Source organism: Atheta coriaria, unplaced genomic scaffold (assembly GCF_025399875.1).
Source record: "Atheta coriaria isolate IRGN ID8LTWV9N9 unplaced genomic scaffold, Caltech_Dcor_3.1 hic_scaffold_8_pilon, whole genome shotgun sequence".
Lineage (NCBI taxonomy): Eukaryota > Metazoa > Arthropoda > Insecta > Coleoptera > Staphylinidae > Dalotia > Dalotia coriaria.
This window is the reverse complement of record NW_027045450.1, coordinates 1,098,863-1,121,538: the sequence shown is the minus strand read 5'-3', so window position 1 is coordinate 1,121,538 and position 22,676 is coordinate 1,098,863. Positions and strand designations below refer to the sequence as shown.

The window sequence follows — 22,676 nt, the reverse complement described above, 5'->3', positions numbered from 1 at the left end:
AATGAAATGGCGGAGGTAAAACCAGAGTTTACCAAATTATTAGAATATTTTAACGTGGCTAAAACTTCCGGCTCCGGAAATATTACTGCGACAGAAGTGGTGAAGTTACCACAACCAGGAAACTTTCCTTTTCGACAACCAAGACAACCTAAACAAACTCCTGTACCTACAACAAAAAGTCCTTTAATAGAGGTACCCGTGAAGAAAAAGAAGAAAACAGAACCGGAAACATCATCAGATTCAGAAGAAGAAGAAAAAAGTAAAGACAAACGTAAGAAACGCCGAAAATTAAAAACAACTAAGAAAATATCAAACAATTCAACAAATTTAGATAATTTTAAAGTACCAACACCAACACCAGAACCTACCATAAACGATTCACCGAAAGACTCACCACGTAGAGAATCTCCACCAAAAAGTACAGCACCCAGTCGTGACAGATATGATAAGAGTTGTTGCGCCAGAAAAAGACCCAGTGCTAAATTCATCTCCAACGCACATGAGATGGCGATTAAGTTAAGTCAACAAGCAGGAGATGATACATCCGATGAGTCACTGAAACCCATAGCAAGGTTACCCATTCGGGTTGCTCCTGGTTTTCTCTCCACAGGAGAACAACCTCCCAGGACCAATTTAATTAAACCTAATAAATCCCCTGGTAACTATTCGGGTTTACTACAAGCACCAAGTGAGTGTGTCATCAAAGAAGAATGGGAAATAGAACCTTCATCATATTCATCAAGTAAATCTTTAGTTACCAGCGGAAGAAGACATAAATTGTTTACAAGGTCCAGTCCCACTTTAGTAAAACTACATTCTAACTCTACACTTGTTACTGAACCGCATGCTTCTGAAGATAGGATATCTATTGAGTCAGTATCAGGTGGGTCAAGTTCAGAAGTTGAAACAGACTATGCTTTACGCCAGGAAACTTCCAAGAAAAGTTTATTCCGCCTGCAAGATATTTCCGGAGGGTTTGTGGGACCAAAGGATACCATATCAAATGAATCAATGCCAGATTCGATGATATTAAGCACAAAAATGAATGATTCTGACAATTCTTCGATATTTTCTGATTTGCCTGATGATGATGCCGTACCAGTATCAGGTGACCATGTTAGTTTAATTAAGTTTACCGGTGTTACCACTTCTTTGAAGAAAATAAGTAGTAGTGAGAAACCTGCGAATACTTGTTTTGATTTGTTTACGGATGCAAAGAAAAGTTTTGCTGTTGTTGGGGAAGAAGAATCTTTAACACCACGGTTTATACAAGAAGATAGTGACCCATCTAAGTATTTAGTGAAAGTGGAGAGTTGGTTGAAGAATATAGACTCAAAACCCAGGAAAGTCGATAGTGATGAACATTCGGAACTGGATCAAAGTGAAGATCAAGATGTAAATGTTGCGGAATCTTCTATAACTACTGACGATTTAATTGCAAATGAAGAGGATGTTGTTCCTGCTAAAGAAAATGAAAGAACAGTGCCTATAGTAAATAATCAAGAGTTGATTACTTTGGGGATTGTTAAATCTTTAATGGAGCAACAGAATAATTTAATAAACTTAACGCAAGCTTCAGAAATCGTGAATTTTGTTCTTCGTTGTGCGCGTGACATTGAAACAAGACAATCAAACACAATTTCTGTTAGTATTTCTAAAGAAACAAACGAAAGCACCTCACAAACATGTTCAAATACCGCTGGTCGTAATATGTCAACGCAAACATCAATTCAAACTGCTAAGAATCGTACTAAATCTAAGTTTATTCAGTGTACTCCGAAGTTGGTAGATGAAGAAACTTCAATAGAAATGTTAGAAAAAGTGTCTTCAAATATTGGTATACAGCATTCATTTACAGATATTGGAGTGAATACAAGAAAACCACCTGAGACTAGATGTACTGCTGCACAATGTTGTGCCAAGATGGCGGATGTACAATTGGCTACTGATGTTCCTCAAGTGATAGAAAGGAGAGACATAGGTGTAAGTCCTATGAAGTATATAAGAAGAAAAGTGTATCCAATTGTAGAATCAAAGAATGAGGATATACATCAAGATTTAAACGCCATGGGAGAAAGAGTTTGTGATGGAATGAGTATTGTCAGGATTATGATACTGCTTCAGGTTCATCATCACCTTCACTTTCACCTGAAGGTGATGCTCATGAAACTTCACCTCCCAACACTCCTGATGTGAATATGAATACACCAAGGATTGTTTCTCCATTTGAAACTACAATTCAGAATTTAAGACTTGCGTTCGCAGCCAGTTCAAGAGAATCTAAAAGCAGTGATGTTTCAATGTTAAAAGTTAAAAACCAACCGGAATTGCCAGATGAGTTGTGTAGTCGTTCAGAATTGTTAAAAAAGAGGCAAAACATAAAAATGGATAAAGAAACACCATCTGTAAATCGATCAGAAGTTCCAATTAGTAGTTTACCTAATACTTCTGTTTGTTCTGGTCTTTCAACATTACAAACTACAAAAAAAGTTTGTAAAAGTAAATCAGCAACAAAGAAAACGCATGAATTAACATTATCTTCATCACGGTTATCCAAAAAGTTAACAACTAGAAAATTTCCAACTTCTTCCTCGAGTAAATCCAATAGTTCTCACACACCTCAAACACTAGATTCATTAATGAGTACCTACGCTAGAAATCAAGCAAGAAAACCCTATAAACCTCCAATGCCTGCAACAGTCCAAGATCAAGGCATACCCAATCCAAGACCTAAAGTCAGATCGATACCAAGAACTGATTTCGCTGAATTACCAGAAGAACACAAGGAAATTGATGATACAGTAACTGATTTCAGCATGCCTTCAACGTCACAGTCAATTTCTATAGCTTCAAACAAAAGCAGTCCTAGAACTAGCGGTTCAAGTAGTATTATTAGTACTAATTATAATTCTAGCCCAAGAGAACAAGTGGATGTAACAAATTTGGCTCGTAATTGGAGGCATCTTACTACTGCTATGCAATGTAGGCGTCGGCAGGGTGTATCACAAGAGCAAATTTATAAGGAGATTGAAAAGCAACCAAAGTCTGGACGTCGTTCACCCAGATAGATGATAATTTAGCTTGTGTTTATAAATAAACTTGCAATTTGCTCAATTTCTGTCCCCTTTTGCGCAATATCTGATAATTTCCCACCCGCATATTTGTGGCAATTGATTTTTATTATATAGATTAACATTTTTGTCACAAACGAATAATAACAGTGAATACTTTGCAATAAAATACTGAAAGGATCAAAGTAATAAAAATGCGTCAACGCATTTCAAATGTAAACATCACGCCATCACGTGTGCAGCGTCGATCGGCTCGAAAACTGCAGGAACATTTAGGCCTGACTTGGAACACCAAAACTAAATTCAGAACAAAAATATAAATTCTTTCCACCTTACTCATCTAATCTCAACAGTAGATTTGTCGTAGTAATAATTGAACTAAACCGAATTCGAGAATATAAAGTACAACGACCGAATACAACAAATCAAGTGTGACATCACATTGTAGACATTGAACTAAAGCTTTGCAGGTTGCAGATCTAGATTATGTACTTAAAATTAAACTAGAATCGGGACTGAGATTGAAAACTCAACCGAACGTCGCAATAAACACTGCATGCGCAGCTTGGCGTTTCTAAGGAACCCTACGTTTTCTTGTTTCTCATTAGTGGTTAGCGCAGTGTAGCGATTTACAAGTCAACCACATCTCTATAATTAAATAGTATCTAACATTAGTATGGACTTACAAACGTAACAATTATTATAACGATTATTTTGTTTCGCGGTGTTTTGTTCTTAATCTCTGTTCGGTTCCAACATTCGCACCAATTGAATCTAATTTTGCTTGTGGTTTTGTACACAATCACATACAAATAACAAACAGACAAACGTTCGCACATTGGCAGTCTTGATAAGCAGATGCAACACGAATTCGTTTCGTCGTTTTCGTCAATTATACAAAGCGTCTAGATTGGATTCGTCTACGGAGATAATCGCTAGCCTCTCAAATTCAAATCAACTCGTAGTATGATTTGCATCTTTACACCGCGGACACTCTTCAAGGTACAAAACTAATGGTTAACTATTTACATTGTAACAACGTCGCTCTTCACCCTGTTTGCATGTTGTTTATGTGTCGTGTCGGTGTTTGTTTGTTCCTCTCGCTTAATTTACACATTAAGTTATTCTTATAGCCATTAAGTAACAACAATAGGTGAGCGGCCATTCAGCTGGGCGTTCGTCACTTCGAGCAGTGTACATTTTGATTACCAGTTCGTGCGAGATTCACGCCGTCTCACGTCTGTAGATAAAACAAATGAAGACTCGCAGCCCGCCACCAGCATCGCAGACCTATCTACAAGCCTATGCTAATATCTAAACACAAAAACAAACAAAAATTGAACATCAGATGACATTTTCAAATGAGATTTTCATATCACATACCGGTAATAATTGGGTTTAAAAGGTCCTGCCTTGTTGAGTCCCATGTATTTCGCTTGATCATCAGATAATTCAGTTAGATGCGCGTCGAAAGTAGGCAAGTGTAACGTCGCTACATACTCATCTACAAAAATGTTAATCCTTTATACAAGATAACGATCAACATAAAAATACGCACCCATCTTTTTCGGTAATAAATACACGTCGGATTTATACCTGTTTGGAGGCGCGTTGAACAACTCGATAAGCGCTAATGCCTGCGTCGCGGATGTTATCGAGACAACGAAAGATGATAAGCTAGAGCAGCTAAGATTGACCAAACGACCTTCAGCGAGTAAAATCACACGTTTACCGTCAGGCCAGATAACATGATCTACTTGGGAGCGGATTTTCTCCCAGGTGAGATCTGTGGTTCGTAAACTATTCTGTAAATTAAATATTTACACATTTCACGCAATAATTACATATTGTTTGAACATACGACATCAATTTCGGTATTTGAATGGCCCATATTACACACAATGCAACCACTCTTCATTTTATCCATGTGTTCTCGTGTGACGACATTTTTGTTTCCCGTGGCGGTGATTACAATGTCCACATTACGGATGACTTCGTTGAGTCGCACCACACGATAGCCGTCCATGCTATATATAAACAATAACAATCGATAAAATGCAGTCAAAAAGTTTCGTTTTTCATTATTTACCTTGCTTGCAGTGCACATATGGGATCGATTTCTGTGACATAAACGATGCAACCGACGCCTCGTAGACCCTGAGCGCAACCCTTACCCACCTCACCGTAGCCACACACCACCACTTGCTTACCGCCGAACATTACGTCCGTCGAACGCTTCAAACTATCAACCCAAACAGAAAGCAATCAATATTTCGTTATTACTCACGCGATATTTACAAAATTTTTGATTACCTATCAATAATTGACTCTCTGCAGCTGTATAAGTTATCAAACTTGGTCTTTGTGACTGAATCATTGACATTCATAGCCGGTACACTCAATTTTCCGGCTTTGGATAACTGATAGAGACGATGAACACCTGTGACGCTTTCCTCAACAATACCTTTGATCATTTTAAACATAGCCGGGTACTTTTTAAGCATTAAATGTGTCGCATCGCCGCCATCATCAAGGATAATATTCGGCTGCCAGTTCTCAGCGTTGATACACTTATCAATACACCACCAGAAATCTTCTTCTGTTTCCGCACGCCAAGCAAACACTGGATAACCTGCTTCTGCCAATGCAGCTGCAACTTCATTCTAAACACAAACAAGGTTATGTTAACAAAGAAAAAAGCAAAAAAGGTTATGTTTATTTTCATTACCTGTGTGGAATAAATATTACAAGCGGACCAACGTACACTCGCACCTAAATCAACCAAAGTTTCGATGAGGACGGCGGTTTGAGCGTTTATATGCGTGCATCCAATAACCTTGGCGTTTTTCAGCGGTTTATCATCACCGGCGCGTTTACGCAACGCCATAATGCCAGGCATCTCTTGCTCGGCAATTTCAATCTCACGACGACCGAATAAATGTTGATTGATGTTCCGAACACAGAAATCAACACTTCCTGCGGTGTTCTTTTGGATTTTTTCACGCGGCGAGATGTCATCCTCTTCGGAACTGCTTCCTGTACAAGAAGCTAGAAATAATCTCAGTTTGTGTGCTATGATTCTTTCGTATGGCCACAACATCGAGATACTGATAAAATTTACAATAAAAACAACTAATTTTACATGCTGATGATAAAATGGATGCAAAAATAATGATTTTATGATTTTGTTTAAACTTTTGCTTACTTGAACTGTAAGAGTCTGTTGACGATGCAGATAATGAACGACTCCGATACCGACTGGACTTCTTTAAAGCTCCTGATGTTTTATTGTCCTAAAATACAGAACATAGAATGAAATATTCAAGTACATGATAATTATCACAAGTTAACATCTATATATCTAAGATCTAGTGTTACATTCGAGCGATAAGGTCGAACTGCAGCTCGAATCCCGAATGACAATGAGCGAACAATGGTAAACTCAATCAAGAAAAGCGTTAATATTCACTAAGAAGCGCACTACGCAACTAAGAACATCAATTTCATTCCGAATTGTTCCAAACTTAAGAATTTAACCAAAAATAAAAATAAACTAGTTTAGTGCATCACTCTAGTGGATAAATATTGCGTCAACTAAATATCATGCAATTACTACACAGGTCGATTGATTCTCTGTTTTTTGTTCAACACTGCAAGAAATCCGTTTGTTGCTTTGATTGTTTTCTCGGTTTGTATGCGATTCGAGTACACACGTTGGTAAAGCATACATCTTTGATACGCAAAACATGTATCTTACCAATTTTCTTTGACCAACGAAGCTATTCGCTCCCTCCAAGCCCTTAAATAAATGAATCAATGCATTAAATGAACAAGTATGTATGTAGACAAGTCACACAGAACATTACACGGGATTTACAGAACAGAGGACACTCTGAATAGTAGAAAACACTGTGTTTTTGTTTGATTTGTTTGGGTAAACTGACAATCAATAGCAGAAAATAGGTAGTGGTAAGTGTTTCAATTGATTGAATTTTATAGTTTTACTCACCTACAATGAAAAAATTAAATTTGATTAGTTCATTGAGGTTATGTCCTTGAATTGACAGCAAGGTCATCAGTGCTGATCTCAGCTTTGAGGTTATAAACAGCACTCAACTCAAAAGTAAGTTTTTTCGTTGTAAATAAGCAAATAAACAGTTACATTGACTGTTTTAATTCTTTTCGTACGTCTTGTTTGTGTTTAAATTACATTTTCACTTAACACCAATTAGTATAAACCATGCAAAAGTCTAAAACAGTTGTTTTCATAATCAAATCACTTGAAAACAAGTTTTTGGGTAGTGAAACATTGATTGGTGGAAAAATCCGAGTGCATTTCTTCGATTTTTCCATTCAATTGTCTTCCCACAAGGTTGTTTTTCGATGAAAATCTATTAATAAGCGAAACACATTACCATTCTCCGCGAGCGGTTTTTCGGCGAGAATTTTTCTCGCACTCCTCGCCCGATATTCGCCGTAAACACACTTTGTAAACCAAATTAGCTCGTGATTCGTTTAAATCTCATCGTTCTCATGTTCCCACCTCACCGATCGCGCATATAGGTGTTATCAGGTTTATGTAATCGCCGCGCAGCGCTGGCAATGTTTTTTTTTGCTACTCCAGGGACAAGTACAATACAATACAAGTATAGGTACATATTATGTATGTAACTTCAGACAGCTAGATAGTTGGGACTAGAAAACAGATGGTTGTCGATCGATTTCGATTTTGTTGTTTGTTTGAATCGGATTTTAGGTTAGAGCAAAACAAATAAGACAATGATAGAGCACTGATGTTAATGTTGAATTACCTAATGATCTGGTGGCATGGGCAGAGAGTGCAAGAAAGGGGTACTAACAACACGTCTGCAGCTAAACGCGCTCGAGGGGCTGCTCGGCACACTGCTCGCTTGCAAAAAGAAAGAAACAATCGAAAACAAATGAGTAACGAGACACTTTTGTTGTGATATTTTTCGTTGTGTGCCTGTTTATTTGGTCGCAATCCAACGTCGTCATTCGACGTCTACCTATTGTAATCCTAATGTTAATGTTTGTGCGCGTCGATTGTGGTAGATATGAAAAGAATATGGAAAAGTTTGATGTTCGTACCTTGTTCGCCGACGCAGGGTCCGTCACCGGGCTGTCGTAGATGCCCATCATGTTCGCTTTCGCCGAGTGCAGCGTGTGCACCTCGATGTTTTCGGACATTCGAGCGAATTAGGCGGAAACGAGCGCAAAATCTGCTCGAAACTGCCCACAGATTCGAAATGTTTCGCACGCGAGGATTATACCAATAACTCACTGCGTTGACTACTTGACTGCTGACTGGATTGCCGAGTGTTGAGCGCAGTTGAGCGATTTGGAGCCGACGACGTCGACGACCCACATTCGACCGCGATCGCTGCGCGACTTCGAGCGAGCTCGACCCGCTCCGCACTGCAATAATCCGCTTTTGATTGTCTCGCGCGGCGTTTTACTTTGATTACAACGCTAATTGATTCCTACAACGGCGCCTGCATCATCAATCTACTACTAATTATTAGTTTTTATCCTAATAATACTAAAAAACATTAAACATCTACAAATTCCTCAAAGTATACAAAAAAAAGCAAAAATATCAATTAAATTATAAGAAACATAACAAATACTAAATTTATCTATTAATTTTTGTACATATTACATGTTTCACAAAGATATTTTGATATAAAGTAGATAATTTTGAAATAGTGCTGTCATCTGAAATGTCAAAATGTGACTTCAAGGTCAAACTTGCGGTCGTGATGGTAACACCCGCAAAACAAATGAAAGCCGCCGCAAGTATGTAATAAAATTAAAACCCAAGGAGTGGTCACGTAGTTCTAATCTCCACCAGTCGAAGATATGCCCACTGATAGTAAAAGTAACGTACGAGCGTATTTAATGACTGCACGCGTTTGGTTTCGTAACGAAAATCGAATTTTCTAGGTCGTTTAACCGGTATGCGTTCCGCCCTGCCCGCACTCGCCTTACTTCTCACTTCTTCAGATCAAGACAATCATCAGCAGTTGTATAAAAATTAGAAAGTGCTTTCTACATGCTCCGCACACATTACGCTACCGTTAGCAATCGCGACAACTCGTTCAGTATAACGACGGCAGTCACGACAGCACAACCACCATCATCATGGGGCAGCAGGCAAACACAGAGAAAGTTAACAAAACAGTTTATGTTGTGTTCCTATCACTCCTGCTTGATTTGTTAGCATTTACAATGATACTCCCACTGCTGCCATCACTACTGGATCATTACAAGAGTAATGATTCACTTGGATTGTATTCTTGGTTGTCTGGGAAGATAAAATTCTTTCAGGAGTTGGTTGGTGCACCAGACCAGTATAATTCAGTGCTGTTTGGTGGTTTTCTTGGGTCTATGTTTAGTTTTCTGCAGTTTGTTACATCCCCTATCATTGGGGGCATTTCTGATGTCTTGGGAAGGAGGAGTGTTATGATTGCATGCTTGGTAAGTGATTATTTATGATAATTATTATGAAAAATTGGTTTATTGAGTGTTTTTTTTTGTGTTTAGATAGGCATAGCTTCTTCTTATATACTCTGGGCTTTGTCTAACAACTTTGCATTGTTTATTCTTGCAAGGTTTATTGGTGGATTGAGTAAAGGTAATGTTTCTTTGAGTATGGCGATTATTACGGATGTTTCAACGATGAAAACGCGAGGTATTGGAATGGTAAGTGAAGATTTTTTAAAAAAAAACTTAGAAATGTTGTAAAATTGATTTCCAGGCTTTAGTTGGCATTGCATTCTCGTTGGGTTTCATTATTGGGCCGCTAATCGGCGCAGGATTCGCTGTGTGGGCAAAAACGAAAACAGGAAATTGGTTTGTCGTCCCAGCGGCGTTCGCCATTTTCTTAGCGGTTGCTGATTTGTTATTTTTTGTGTTTTTCTTCAAAGAAAGTCTTCCAAAGGTAATATTCATCCCAAAACAAACTTAAATTATACTTAAATATATTTTTTCTATATTAAAACAGGAAAAACGTGCCAAATCTTTGTGGAAATCTCTTGATAATGCCAAAGCGCTGGTCGATGTCCGTGAAATTTTCCGATTTTCAACCGTCACGGACCTGAAACCAGCCGATAAGAAACAACTACGTACTCTGGGACTAGTCTATTTTGTCTACCTGTTTATCTACAGCGGTCTGGAGTTTACTCTGACCTTTTTAACGCATCATGTTTTTCTATACACGAGTATGCAGCAGGGCTGGATGTTCTTTTTCGTGGGTATAACGATGGCATTAATGCAAGGCGGGTACACCAGGCGACTCAAACCGGAGAAAAATCATTCTACAGCAGTTAAAGGCCTGTGGATTATTATTCCAAGCTATGTTTTAGTTGGAATCGCCACAAATGTATACGTACTATACCTGGGGCTTTTATTATATGCAATTTGTAAGTATTGTTGCCTAACGTGCACACAATGTGATTCTTAACCTATAAAAATTCAAAATTGACAGCAACTGCCATGGTTGTGCCGTGCATGACAACAATGGCGTCCGAGTTTGGTTCAGCGCAACAAAAAGGCACTGTAATGGGTATTTTCCGATCATTAGGCGCGTTGGCACGCGCCCTTGGTCCAATTTTCGCCAGCGTCGCCTTCTGGAGTGTCGGTGCTCGAGTTACCTATCTCACCGGAGCAGTATTCCTCTTCTGGCCGGTACTTAAACTGAAGGGAAGTATTTAAATCGTAATTGAATGATGATTCATTGTCGAAACGGGAAATACCAGTACCAGTAATGTAGCAATATGCATCCGCAACTCTTTTTACGGAGTTAATTAACTGTGAACTGTGATATCTTGGTATTTGCGTGCGTGTAAAATGTAATTTTACCATAATCCATGTCATATGATGAAACTATTTAGAAATACGTATTTATACACATTCCAAAACGAACAAATGAGGAACGAAGCAATTAAGATAGAGAACGTTTTACGTAATTTATGAAAATGTAATTAATATTTTGTAACTTTATACAAAAGGCTCTTTAAAAATCCTTGCTTATCCTACGCTGCGCATGACATTGATGTGTAGGAAAAGTGTGCACTTAAAATGATTAAAATGAGGAGATCTTTAGTTCAAGTGTCACGGGTGCTATGACTTGAATTTCACCAGCGGGATGTTCTTAGTCTGCAGGCATTTGTCGCACACCCATTCGGCAAACACTTCGGAGAGTAACATGTTAAAGGCAGCTTCGGTCAATCCCACGCATCCTCTACGAATAAAAAATGTCAAATGTCAAAAATTCAGTAAAATTATGCAAATAATCGGTGATAAAACATTATAATTAGGCAAAAAGCATGATAAAAATATGAAAAACAAATTTTAATTATGTATATAAAAGCTTTAAAAGCAAATTTAGTTGAAAACAGCGATAAATCACAAAATAACATGAATATTTCATGTTTTACGGTTGAAATGGAATTTTTAGAAGAAAACAGAGGTTATGTATGCGTGTATGAAAGGTTATGGTCACAAAAGCGAATCTCTGCGCGTTTTTAACTGGTTTAATGCATTATTTATTAAGTAATAACTTTATACAAAGGCCCACCCCATACTTGCCTATTCTGAAATTACCTGAAATCAATTCCATTCAGGTCGTATAATCTAATAGATACATTAAAACTTGTGTGTGATTTGCATTTGTTATCAGTTATCATAATATTTATCACCGGTATACTGTTGCATCATTCTCGCACACATAAGGCATTCGATTTTATTTCCCATCTAGCGATCTTTAACGATTTTTGATGGCAGTAGAAGAGTGCATTAAAACTAACGTTTTGATTTGATTCAATATCTGCGCGAGACTTTAACATTCAAGCCATAACCGTCTTTTTCTTGTTAAGATAATAATAATAAGACCTATTTAGTATTTACATATACTGTACAAATTATTGGTGAGGCCTAAAGGGGTTGCTTTAGCTATGGTTTAAATAAAATTACACTAAATTATAGGAAGTAATAGTAAATGTGCCTTAAGAGATGAAAAAGCGGCGCAAATTTTGGTCCACAGTGATGTTTCATACACCAAAACAAAATTCATCAATAAATTAATGAAACGCAGCGTATTTTTAAGGTTAAAAACGGCTAAAACATCGAAAACAAAAAACTCCGCGTGTGTGAATTTTGTACATTCATATCATATTTTCATTTACATTATTTAATATTATTAAGATTTCAGTCTTTCGAATTAATTCATTTAATTTTTTTTATGTGTTTGTCACTTATTTGTAACATTTCAATCCCTGCGTTTGTGTTTTGTTTGTTTGTTTGTTATTCGAGTTGCATACCTAGTTTTAAGGTTATCTAGTTATCTTACTGTGAATGAGCGAATTTTTGCATGGTTATGGCTTGAATTTAACTAGCGGTATGGTCTTCGTGTTGAGACACTTGTCGCACACCCACTCCGCGTACACCTCGTTCGTCAACATCGAAAAGGCCGCTTCCGTTAATCCCGTGCAAGCTCTACAAAAACAAAACAAAATCGTTGTAATCGTTTGGGAAGCAAACAACAAATTGATTGAATCAAACAAAAGAAGAAATTTACTCTGACCATAACTTATCATACTAAATACTAGGATACTAGGTTTTAGTAGAGAAGTGTTTTCGGAAGTACTTACCTATGGAACCAAAAATTGCATCCACTCTCACATAGTATTGCTTGATCATTATCATGAACTTCTTTATGGCAAACACCGCATGGATAAATCGGCGGAGCGTTAGGATTCTGTGAGTTAAACACCTAAAAACAAAAGATTTTTATGAAAAAATTAAGCAAAATTCGTTTTAAATCACTAACCATAGGTTGATCAGCAGGATAGACCTTTCCTGCACTCACTGGCATAGGTTTCTGATACATAGGCATCATAAAATTATTATTCATAGGTCCTAAAATCATTCAAAACGTTTTAAAACTTTTAAATTTGCATGTTTTTTGAGTATTTTACCATTTCCTGAATTGTGATTCATATTACAAGGATTCGGCGGTCCACCCATCGGGTTATTCATATTGCCCGGACCCATACCATTCATCTGGTTGCCCATGGGTGAAGACATGCCGTTCATCGCGTTCGGGGGCCAGGTCCAGGTCCGGGCGGGCCTGGTCCCGGTCCATTTCCATGTCCGCTCATCGGACTGTTCATTGGGCCATTCATCGGGTTGTGTGGGCTGTGTATTGGGCCACCCATCGGTCCGCCATTGTTCATAGGCCCACCCATTGGGGACATCATTGGTCCATTGATAGGTCCGGGCATTCCGGGAGATGGACCCATATTTCCTAGAGGGCTTTGCATTGGGCCTAAAAAATGGGTTGATTATTTTGATTAGGGTGTAAAAATGATGGTTGTGTTATACCAGGTATGGGTCCATGCATAGAACCGGGACCATTTGGACTGGGAATCATTTGTGGGCCCATAGGTCCATTTGGACCCATTGGAGGACCATTCATTGGCGGTCCATTCATTCTAGGTGACCCGTTCATCATCATGCCATGGCCGTGCATGTTGGGCATGGGTGGGCCTCCTAAAATTAGTGTAAATGATTAATAATTTAATGTAAAAGGGGTAAATGATGGTCATACCCATGGGACGGCACATATTCATATGGTACATGTCCATAGGCTTGCCGGGTGGCATGCCCATGGGATTGGGGTTGCGCACCATGCTCATCGTCATGCTGCTGGGGCAGTCGTCGAAGGGGTTGGAGGCGACGATGGTGTCGCCGTAGCCGGAGAGCGGCGGCGGTAGTAGATCCTGCACATTCGTCGGCGGTTGCGGCTGCGGCGGCTGGCTGGCTGCGCCGTTCTTGCGACGCTTCTTCGGATTGGAGGCGCCGCCGGAGGCAGGGTGGTCCGCGCCGCCCGCGTTCGGTACATTCAGTCTGTACGGCGGCATGTGATTCATGTCTCAGCAGTGTGGGATCGACGCACTCGCACTGTATTTGTCCATGTTTCGCACGCACGCTGGGCACCCTCACCGGCTCACTGGGGCGGCGCGCGCGGCGTCCGCAACGCGACGGCGGCGGGCACGACGGACGACATCATAACAAACAATGGCAGCGAGGCCGCGACGGCGGAGGAATCGGCGGTGGCGAATGAAGTCGGCCGCGGAATGCGCACCCAGCGCACCAGCGTGTGGAGAAAGGCGAGCGCAAGAGATCGCGCCAGCAGCACGACCGAAGTGAGAGAGTGAAGCAACGACCGAGCGGAGCGATCGCAGCGCAAGATCGCGCCAGCGACGGCCAGCCGCAACACGTAAATACTCTATGAATTCATCTATAGGGGGCCCTAGGGCGTCAAATTAATCGAAAAACGCTGTAAGTTCAAAAACTTCCGACTTTCCAACAAACGTTATCGAGTTTATCGTGTTTATTGCTGTTGTTTGTGTTTTATTTTTACAAAATGGCGGCGATATATATTTGTCAATCATTGCACTTACAAATTGATAAAATATTATTACAACAATTTGACAATTGTCAATAGATAAGATAGCACGTAGATAATTACTTAACACGTAAGTAATTACACTTTAAAAGTGCATTTATCTAATAATATTGCGTGATAGTAATGTATTTAATTGTTTATGCGGCTTTGATCGGCCGCCATTTTGTTAGATGACAAAATACCGATAATTTTTTAATCGCCTGGTGATTATCTGTCGGCCCGCCGCCTCTGCCGCCTCCCTATGCGAGCTTGCAACCTTTGCATTTCGCATATTTATTCGGCAAACTTCGCATGGTCAGATCATAAATGCGCCGCGCAGTGATTGGCTGAAAATGGCGATCGAAGCGCTAAACACTGTTAGTTCTGACAGCCGACCGCTGCCGATCGCCGCCGTCCTTCCCGTGATCCATATCTTGTGGCCCGCTCGGCCTCTCCGTACGTTTCTCGCTGCGCGCTTGCAGGTTGCACCAACTTCGATCTCCATTAGGCGAGATCTCGAATCGCCAGTACGCCAGCACCGCCATAAGTCCGACGGGAATTAGTGCGCACACAACGACAGAGTGAAATTTCGGTGGTGAGGCTTGTGAGGTAGTGCAAAAAACCCGCAATGAAAATGGAGTGGACGCCGCAGCAAGACGGTCTGCGCGAGATCTTAACCTTGTTGAAGGAGTCGCAATCGCCGGACACGGCCACACAGCTCGCCGTTCAGCAAGTATCCTTTTCACTCTTGGGTCAAATTCGCGCGCATTGCAAATTACAATCGCGAGCAACTTTTAACACTGGGTGCGTATGTAGGCCTCGCCTTACTCGCATCATTTGCAGACTTGCATGTTTTCTATTTTATTATTATCTCTTGAAAAATGCTTTCCTTAACGCAATTCCCCCTTTAGAAACTGGAATTATTGAATAAATATCCAGATTTTAATAGTTATCTAATGTTTGTCCTCACGAAAATGGTCGGTGAGGATGAACCAACCAGATCTCTGAGTGGTTTGATCTTGAAGAACAACATGAAGGCACATTATGGCCAGTTGATGCCAAATGTAACTTCATTCATCAAGCAGGAATGCCTGCAAGCCATAGGAGACCCATCTCCGCTCATCCGCGCTACTGTAGGTATCCTCATCACGACGATCACAAGCAAAGGAGAGTTGACTTCATGGCCGGAGTTACTCCCAGCGCTTTGTACAATGCTCAACTCTGAAGATTACAACGTCTGCGAGGGAGCTTTCGGCGCGTTGCATAAAATCTGCGAAGATTCCGCCGAAGCACTCGATGCAGACACCACCACCCGCCCGCTAGACGTCCTCATACCCAAATTCCTTCACTTTTTCAAACACTCCAGCCCCAAGATACGTTCGTATGCCATAGGTTGCGTCAACCAGTTCATCATTCAACGCTCGCAGGCGTTGATGCAGAACATCGACCCGTTTCTTACTGTAAGTTCCATTCCACCAACAATTTTACAGCATTTATTAATAATTTTGTTAGAATTTATTCCATGTGGCCACCGATGATGACCCCGAGGTGCGGAAGAACGTCTGCAAAGCATTGGTGATGCTCCTAGAGGTGCGCATGGATCGTCTAGTGCCAAACATGAACGAAATCATCGAGTATATGCTCGTGCGGACGCAAGATCCCGACGAAGGTGTCGCGTTGGAAGCCTGCGAGTTCTGGCTCTCGCTGGCCGAACAACCCATCTGTCGAGATGTCCTCAATGGTCATTTCAATCGACTTGTACCAATCCTGGTACGCGGTATGAAATATTCGGAGATAGATATTATTTTGCTCAAGGGTGATGTCGAGGAGGATGAATCAGTACCGGACAAAGAGGAGGACATAAGGCCTCGTTTTCACAAATCAAAAACGCACACGATTAAAGCAGCCAACAACTCCAATATGACAGATAACGGTGGTAATACCGAAGGGGCAGAGGATGACGACGATGATTACGATGATGGTGACGATGATAGTTCATTAACCGAGTGGAATCTTCGAAAATGCAGCGCGGCTGCCCTGGATGTCTTGGCGAATGTCTTCAATGATGACCTACTACCGATTTTGATCCCTATCTTGAAGGAAACACTGTTTCACCAAGATTGGGACATTAAAGAGTCTGGTATTTTAGCTCTGGGCGCGATTGCGGAGGGTTGCATGACAGGCATGTTGAGTCATCTGCCCGAACTCATCCCGTTTTTGATTAATAGTTTGAACGATAATAAAGCTCTCGTGCGCGCGATCACTTGCTGGACCTTATCGCGATACTCTCATTGGGTAGTCACACAACCGCATGATGCGTATCTGAAACCTTTGATGACGGAACTCCTGCGCAGGATTTTAGACAGTAATAAACGCGTGCAAGAAGCGGCGTGCTCTGCTTTCGCAACATTGGAAGAAGAAGCGTGTACTGAACTAGTACCATACTTGGGTTTCATCTTGGAGACGCTAGTCTTTGCGTTTACAAAGTACCAACATAAAAATCTGTTGATATTGTACGATGCGATTGGTACGCTTGCGGATTCAGTCGGGCATCACCTCAACAAACCCGACTATATTAATATGTTGATGCCGCCGTTGATCCACAAGTGGAATATTCTCAAGGATGAGAATAAGGATCTGTTTCCACTGCTGGAGTGTCTCTCCAGTGTGGCGACTGCACTACAGAGTGGTTTCTTGCCATATTGTGAACCGGTTTACAGGAGATGCGTGTCTCTGATTCAGCAGACGCTCATGCAACACATGGCGAACACGCAGAATCCGGAGGCGTATGATCCGCCAGATAAAGATTTCGTGATTGTTGCGCTCGATTTGCTTTCGGGACTTGCGGAGGGTTTGAATGGTCATATTGAGAAACTGGTGCAGCATAGCAACATCATGGAGTTACTGCATCATTGCATGCAGGATCCGCAGGCGGAAGTGCGGCAGTCGTCGTTTGCGTTGCTGGGTGACCTGACAAAGGCGTGTTTCCAACATGTCCGGCCATGCATTCCGGATTTCTTCCCCATTTTGGGCCAGAATTTGAATCCGGAGAACATATCTGTTTGTAATAATGCTACCTGGGCCATTGGGGAGATTAGCATTAAACTTGGTAAGCTAAATGTTGTTTAATTTGCGCAGAAATTGATTTTGATTTGAATTATTTAGGAGAGGATACCAGACCGTATATTCCGCTGGTGTTAGACCAATTGATCCACATCATCAACAGGCCGAACACGACGAAAACCTTGCTGGAGAACACCGGTAAGCGTGTTATCGAAACTTTGACACCTCGCATGCATGCGAAATTGATTTTCACTTGTTACACAACGCAAACAAACGTGTGCGACACCTCTACACTAGTACAAATCACCAGAAAAAAAGAGAATACTAACCACATGATTTCGTTATGATTTCTGTTTAATGTGTGTATACTTTGTACTAACGAATTGTTGATTATTTGCATTTCAGGTAAACAAGTGTTGTGTTTGATATCATTTGAGACTAACTAGTTTTGTCGTTCGGTTTGCTTCTTATTGTTGTTTTTATTGTAGTTCACACCGGTGACGGTGTGACGCCTAAAACACAGAGAGAAAAACATTCGTTTTACGTGCAATAGCAAGCAAACTGTATGCGTGTGCGTGTGTGTGGTGTTGTCATCATGCTAATAACAATTGATTCTATTATCTTAGTGCGTTTATTTCAACCGACACACGTTCAGCAGTTAATTTTACTCATTTTATTGTTTATTGCAGATTAACTTGGATTTTCTCGTTGATTTTTCTCTAGTGCACGAATTATTGATAAAAAAGGAACTTTGTTTTTATACATTGTTTTTATTGCCAAATATCACTATCTTGTTAGTTTTGCGTTGCGTTGAAAGTTGGGTGGTTTGATTGTGTTTTTGTTGTCGCACAGCTTCTTGCGCAAGACGTTCAACAAAGACGCGCGCGCGTAAAGAAAACAAAAATGCAGTTGTTCCCTTTTTATCAATATTCCCCTGGACATGTCGCCGTAATGTTTTGATTAACAATGCTGTATAGGACAAGACGAATGCGACGGTGCCAATTTGGGATAATATTATTGCCAGTATTTTTTCGCCATTATTCTCTATTTGCAGTTTATGCGGATACCGTTCTGCAATTTATGCGTTATTTACAATTATTGATTGATAAACATTTGTTGCGTTGTTTCTCGAGTAATTGAGTTGGAGTTTTTTGTTTGTTTTTGTTCTCGGTGGTTCACACTCTCTCTAGCCATAACAATCGGTCGCCTTGGTTTTGTCTGCCCACACGAAGTCGCGCCTGTGTTACAACAGTTTGTCCGCCAGTGGTGTGTAAAACCCTCTTTTTATTCTTATTTTTTATATATAATTATTATATCATTAATCGCTTGCGAGTATTACGTGCGTAACTTAACCAGCCGCCAGTGTTGTTGTTGTTTTACTCATAAATATTCTTCCACAAAAAGGAAGAAAAAAAAAACAGCAAACAAAAAATTGTTGTGTCCGTACACTTGATTAATTTTTTTGTCATTTTTATTTCGTTATTTATCGTGATGCCGCCCCTGTATGAGGGAGCAGCTCATGCTTTTTTAATTCACCGCTCATTGAAACAATCAAAACTCTTCGTTGCGTGTATTTGATGTCTTTAAAATTCATTTCAATTCAAAATTTGACGACTTTATCTGCGATATTAGTAACTAATCGTGTATAAAGTCTGTTAATTCGACTCGGGCATAACAAAGGTATAATATACGGAATTTTTAACTCTGTGTGGATATTGAAGAATGGTTGTTTTTGATGTGGGATTTGCTTTCAGGTGCATATCGTTGCGCAATATACGCGACAACGAGGAAAAAGACAGCGCTTTTCGCGGAATGTGTCACATGATCACTGTGAATCCGGCCGGTGTTGTTGCTGATTTCATCTTTTTCTGTGATGCTGTCGCATCGTGGAGCACACCAAAGGATGATCTGAAAGAAATCTTTGTTAAGGTATAAAAAATTTATACAAATTTTATACAGTTAAATAAAAAATGTATTATTTCTAGATTTTGCACACGTTTAAAAATCAAGTTGGTGAAGAAAACTGGCGACGATTCACTGATCAATTCCCACCGCAACTCACAGAAAGATTAACTACGTTGTACGGTCTGTGAAGCGTCAAATCGTAAGTTTTTTTTCGTCAAAAAAATCATGAAAATTGCCCTAAAATTTATTATGTTATACTTACAGAATCATGGGGCAAATCTTGTAACTTCGTTCTCCAGGGGAGGGTATAATTTGACGTTCGCTCGCCCGCGCCGCCCCATCCGAGGGGGCTAAGCCGCGCGTCCGAGGGCGAAGCGAACACTCCGCACACATCCGCGCCGCCGATATTCTCTTCAACAAGGGGTGGGAATAACTAAACAAACAAACAAAACTACTACAGGGTACGCGCGCCGTGGGCGCGTGCCAGACTCTCGCGATTTTAATTTGTGTTTTAAAACACGTGCCCCATCAACGCGCGGGGCACGCGCGCGTTTCATCAACACACACTCTACACAGGTACACACAGCATAATGATCAAACCGATGATGATTATCTCGCGATTTTTCGGGTAAACTAAACAAGACTGAGTAACGGTTAAATAAATAAATGGGGGGTTGCGATATTTTCGACCACGACCGCGATTGTGGGGGGATTATTTCATTGTATTGAACGCGTTGTTAAATCAATTATGTTTTCATTTTGTGTCGGGACACACAAAACCAAAAAAAGCAAAACGGGGTAGCAGCAGTACAAAACGTATACATACAGGCTGAGCAGAGGGTGAATATATAGAGGTAAAGAATTTTAATTTTTTTAAATTTGCTTTTGATGAAAGAGAGGTGATTTCTTATATAAACATAGTTGCTTTGAGATTGGCGTCAGCGCAAAATTTTATTATTCATTAGCAATGTTTACGTGCGCAAATTTAAACATTAACGTAGCTGAAGTCGTGTTAGGTTCGATTTGATTCGATGATGATTTTTGTGAATGAGAAGAAGACGAGCTCTAAATGCAATACCATCCTACCTTAAAACTGCGAGGACTTCTGGCTCCCCCCTAGTCCTAGTCCTAGTCCCAAGCCAAAATAACCTACGTCCCTCGTTCTTAAACCTTTTTAATTGTATTTTATGATGATTCGAATGCGTCACCGTGGCCTAACTTACGAGCGTGTGAATGTGTCTAGCCAATTAATTGATATTTCATTATTGTGATAAATTTAAAGCAAACGTTTTTGTGATACGTCGTGTATGAAAAAATCTCCGGTAAATTTTTTTCACTTTGAGAGACTTTGAATTGAAAGCAAATACTAACAAACTAGTAATTTAAGCTGATAATAAGTGATACGCGTCCGCGGTTTATTTTTTTTTTTCTTTCTTTGTTGGTTTTTAATGATTATATTCAAACTATTTATTTTGTTGTTCTTAACTGTTGAATTAACTTAAAGTGGTGTGATTGCTGGTGATATTGCAATTGATAGGTTGCCGAAAACCTCTCTTTGGGACTGATAAAACGTTGCATTGTTTTTCTATATGACGATATTGTTAACTAGTTGTTTATATAATGTGAATGGTTTCCTAGGATTGCAATACGCGTATGAATGCGAAGTGCGGGTGAATGTCGCGCGATTTATAAGTGTAAACATGTGAAAAGTAAGTGTCACACAAAAGACATGCGCAGAAGTCTTCAAATTCCTTGATACCAACGATTCCATGATCCATTCCTCATCTTGCGCCCGCTGGGCGATTCCTCTCTACTGTAACTTAAATGAATATCAACTAGGAACGTATGATTATAGGAAGTAAACTAAAGAAAAGTAACTGAGACATGCACGCAGCGTGCAGTGTTGTGTTGTAGTTTGACAGGAAACTAAAACTAGCGAATGACGTACGCTTAGAAACCGAGCGTTTTTGATTAAAGAAGAACACAAGAAACACTACAAAACGTAACGAGTTTAAATGTTAGCGTGAATTTTTAATTTAGTTGTTAAGTATATGTTCCTTTCGAATTTGACTGGATGGCGTTTTTGTTTACGTTTTTATCTATTTTGTACATTCTCGACAATTCAGTACTAGGAAACGAAATGAATCTGGTTTTATTATTTTGCTACGGAAGTAATGTTGTACTTAAATTCCCAGGAACACAAATGATTGTTTTGTAAATTGTGTTTTTGCAATCTTCTGATTTCTATTGGCGATTAGTGAAATGATTTTATTTTAAGTTCCGTTAAATCTCTGTCAAATATAGATTTGTAAACGTGTACTTTGCTCATAAATTGATTTCACTCCAAAATGCATCTTTAAATTACCTTTTGGTAATGAAAATTTGGGTATAAATCATTTTTGGTTGATTTGTATATGTGGTTGCCTATAACACATCGTTTTATTGCAATTTGTTTGAATATTTGTGTAAATTTTATGTTTTGCGCATTGGAAACAATGAAAATTCGATGAAAACTTATGTTTTTCTTCCTGAGATTTGAAAATGACTCAAATTTTATCAAATTTGTGCTGTTTTATGTTAAAAATCAATTTAAATAGTAGCAAATTGATTAAATTAATCCATAAACCAAAAAACAATATTTTAGTTGATTGTATGTTTGTATTGCGTTGTTTCCGGTGCGGAAAATTGACTTCCCACGCAGAAAAGTTAATTGCGGCACGTGGCGTGTCGCGGCAAGTGTTAAACGCGGTTTTCCGCTCGCCGATGCGTCCCATCCGCATTCGGCGCATTTAACGATTGTTTGGTGGAAAGTTATAAATGGCTCGTTGTTATTTTTAAGTTTGTTTTGTTGTCGGGTTGCGCGCGCGCGCGTCGTCGCGTCGGAGGAGAGACGGGCCGGCCGGCCGCCGAGCGGACCACCCTGATCGCGAGCGCAGCAACAACACTTTTATGGTTTATATGTTTTCATTTCGGCGCGATGTGTCGCCACAACAATCGCCGGGACGCGCCGATACCGAAACATGCTCCCAAAATCCCAACAGATCTCAGTGGAGATCACTTTCCGAGAACTCAAAATGCGAAACAATTAAATCGTCATGAATTTGCTTAATGTTGCTTTAAGCGGTGAGTGCGCTGCGCATGCGCGCGCCAGTAAATCATAGTTAATT

General features: G+C 40.0%; 4 protein-coding genes across 9 annotated transcripts; 2 read left to right on the top strand and 2 right to left on the bottom strand.

The window, feature by feature from the left end:
• Positions 1–3,160: 3,160 nt before the first annotated feature.
• LOC135797642 (adenosylhomocysteinase-like 1) lies at positions 3,161–8,528 on the bottom strand. 4 transcript variants are annotated; one of them, XM_065310112.1, is made up of 10 exons: positions 8,181–8,528; positions 6,829–6,870; positions 6,277–6,364; positions 5,800–6,119; positions 5,385–5,734; positions 5,161–5,313; positions 4,933–5,098; positions 4,630–4,876; positions 4,455–4,575; positions 3,161–4,385 (listed from the first exon to the last, which is right to left on the bottom strand). In XM_065310112.1, exons 1-10 carry the CDS (start codon positions 8,277–8,279, stop codon positions 4,379–4,381), a joined length of 1,593 nt encoding a protein of 530 aa, XP_065166184.1. In that variant the 5' UTR covers positions 8,280–8,528; the 3' UTR covers positions 3,161–4,378. The 4 variants fall into 4 exon arrangements, with proteins under 4 accessions (XP_065166184.1, XP_065166185.1, XP_065166186.1 ...); XM_065310113.1 differs by having other exon boundaries at positions 5,800–6,107; positions 8,181–8,526; XM_065310114.1 differs by lacking the exon at positions 6,829–6,870 and having other exon boundaries at positions 8,181–8,525.
• A 305-nt stretch (positions 8,529–8,833) lies between these two features.
• rtet (major facilitator superfamily domain-containing protein rtet) lies at positions 8,834–11,100 on the top strand. Of its 2 annotated transcripts, none has more exons than XM_065310117.1 (6): positions 8,834–8,970; positions 9,036–9,569; positions 9,636–9,794; positions 9,850–10,032; positions 10,096–10,513; positions 10,579–11,100. In XM_065310117.1, the coding sequence occupies exons 2-6, from the start codon at positions 9,234–9,236 to the stop codon at positions 10,803–10,805; spliced, it is 1,323 nt and encodes a 440-aa protein (XP_065166189.1). In that variant the 5' UTR covers positions 8,834–8,970; positions 9,036–9,233; the 3' UTR covers positions 10,806–11,100. The 2 variants fall into 2 exon arrangements, with proteins under 2 accessions (XP_065166189.1, XP_065166188.1); XM_065310116.1 differs by having other exon boundaries at positions 8,834–8,975.
• A 514-nt stretch (positions 11,101–11,614) lies between these two features.
• On the bottom strand, positions 11,615–14,322 carry LOC135797644 (protein pygopus-like). The gene is made up of 7 exons (XM_065310118.1): positions 13,702–14,322; positions 13,476–13,643; positions 13,225–13,419; positions 13,070–13,189; positions 12,922–13,010; positions 12,743–12,864; positions 11,615–12,587 (listed from the first exon to the last, which is right to left on the bottom strand). The coding sequence occupies exons 1-7, from the start codon at positions 14,021–14,023 to the stop codon at positions 12,467–12,469; spliced, it is 1,137 nt and encodes a 378-aa protein (XP_065166190.1). The 5' UTR covers positions 14,024–14,322; the 3' UTR covers positions 11,615–12,466.
• A 590-nt stretch (positions 14,323–14,912) lies between these two features.
• Positions 14,913–21,828, top strand: Tnpo (transportin 1). Of its 2 annotated transcripts, XM_065310111.1 has the most exons (8): positions 14,926–15,274; positions 15,453–16,001; positions 16,054–17,650; positions 17,707–17,802; positions 18,795–18,870; positions 19,359–19,533; positions 19,590–19,708; positions 19,774–21,828. In XM_065310111.1, the coding sequence occupies exons 1-7, from the start codon at positions 15,170–15,172 to the stop codon at positions 19,695–19,697; spliced, it is 2,706 nt and encodes a 901-aa protein (XP_065166183.1). In that variant the 5' UTR covers positions 14,926–15,169; the 3' UTR covers positions 19,698–19,708; positions 19,774–21,828. The 2 variants fall into 2 exon arrangements, 1 of the variants encoding a protein (XP_065166183.1); XR_010549598.1 differs by lacking the exons at positions 18,795–18,870; positions 19,774–21,828 and having other exon boundaries at positions 14,913–15,274.
• The last annotated feature ends 848 nt before the right edge of the window (positions 21,829–22,676 follow it).

Coding starts and splice junctions, on each gene's coding strand:
- LOC135797642 (XM_065310112.1), bottom strand. CDS start 8,279: ATGTCCGAAAACATCGAGGTGCACACGCTGCACTCGGCGAAAGCGAAC. Junction 5,314..5,384: donor AGAGAGTCAATTATTGATAG/GTAATCAAAAAT, acceptor TTGGGTTGATAG/TTTGAAGCGTTCGACGGACG. Junction 4,877..4,932: donor CAAATACCGAAATTGATGTC/GTATGTTCAAAC, acceptor TTTAATTTACAG/AATAGTTTACGAACCACAGA.
- rtet (XM_065310117.1), top strand. CDS start 9,234: ATGGGGCAGCAGGCAAACACAGAGAAAGTTAACAAAACAGTTTATGTT. Junction 9,570..9,635: donor GTGTTATGATTGCATGCTTG/GTAAGTGATTAT, acceptor TTTTGTGTTTAG/ATAGGCATAGCTTCTTCTTA. Junction 9,795..9,849: donor AAACGCGAGGTATTGGAATG/GTAAGTGAAGAT, acceptor ATTGATTTCCAG/GCTTTAGTTGGCATTGCATT.
- LOC135797644 (XM_065310118.1), bottom strand. CDS start 14,023: ATGAATCACATGCCGCCGTACAGACTGAATGTACCGAACGCGGGCGGC. Junction 13,644..13,701: donor GAATATGTGCCGTCCCATGG/GTATGACCATCA, acceptor CACTAATTTTAG/GAGGCCCACCCATGCCCAAC. Junction 13,190..13,224: donor ACATGGAAATGGACCGGGAC/CAGGCCCGCCCG, acceptor GGCCCCCGAACG/CGATGAACGGCATGTCTTCA.
- Tnpo (XM_065310111.1), top strand. CDS start 15,170: ATGAAAATGGAGTGGACGCCGCAGCAAGACGGTCTGCGCGAGATCTTA. Junction 16,002..16,053: donor ACATCGACCCGTTTCTTACT/GTAAGTTCCATT, acceptor TAATTTTGTTAG/AATTTATTCCATGTGGCCAC. Junction 18,871..19,358: donor CAACAGTTTGTCCGCCAGTG/GTGTGTAAAACC, acceptor ATTTGCTTTCAG/GTGCATATCGTTGCGCAATA.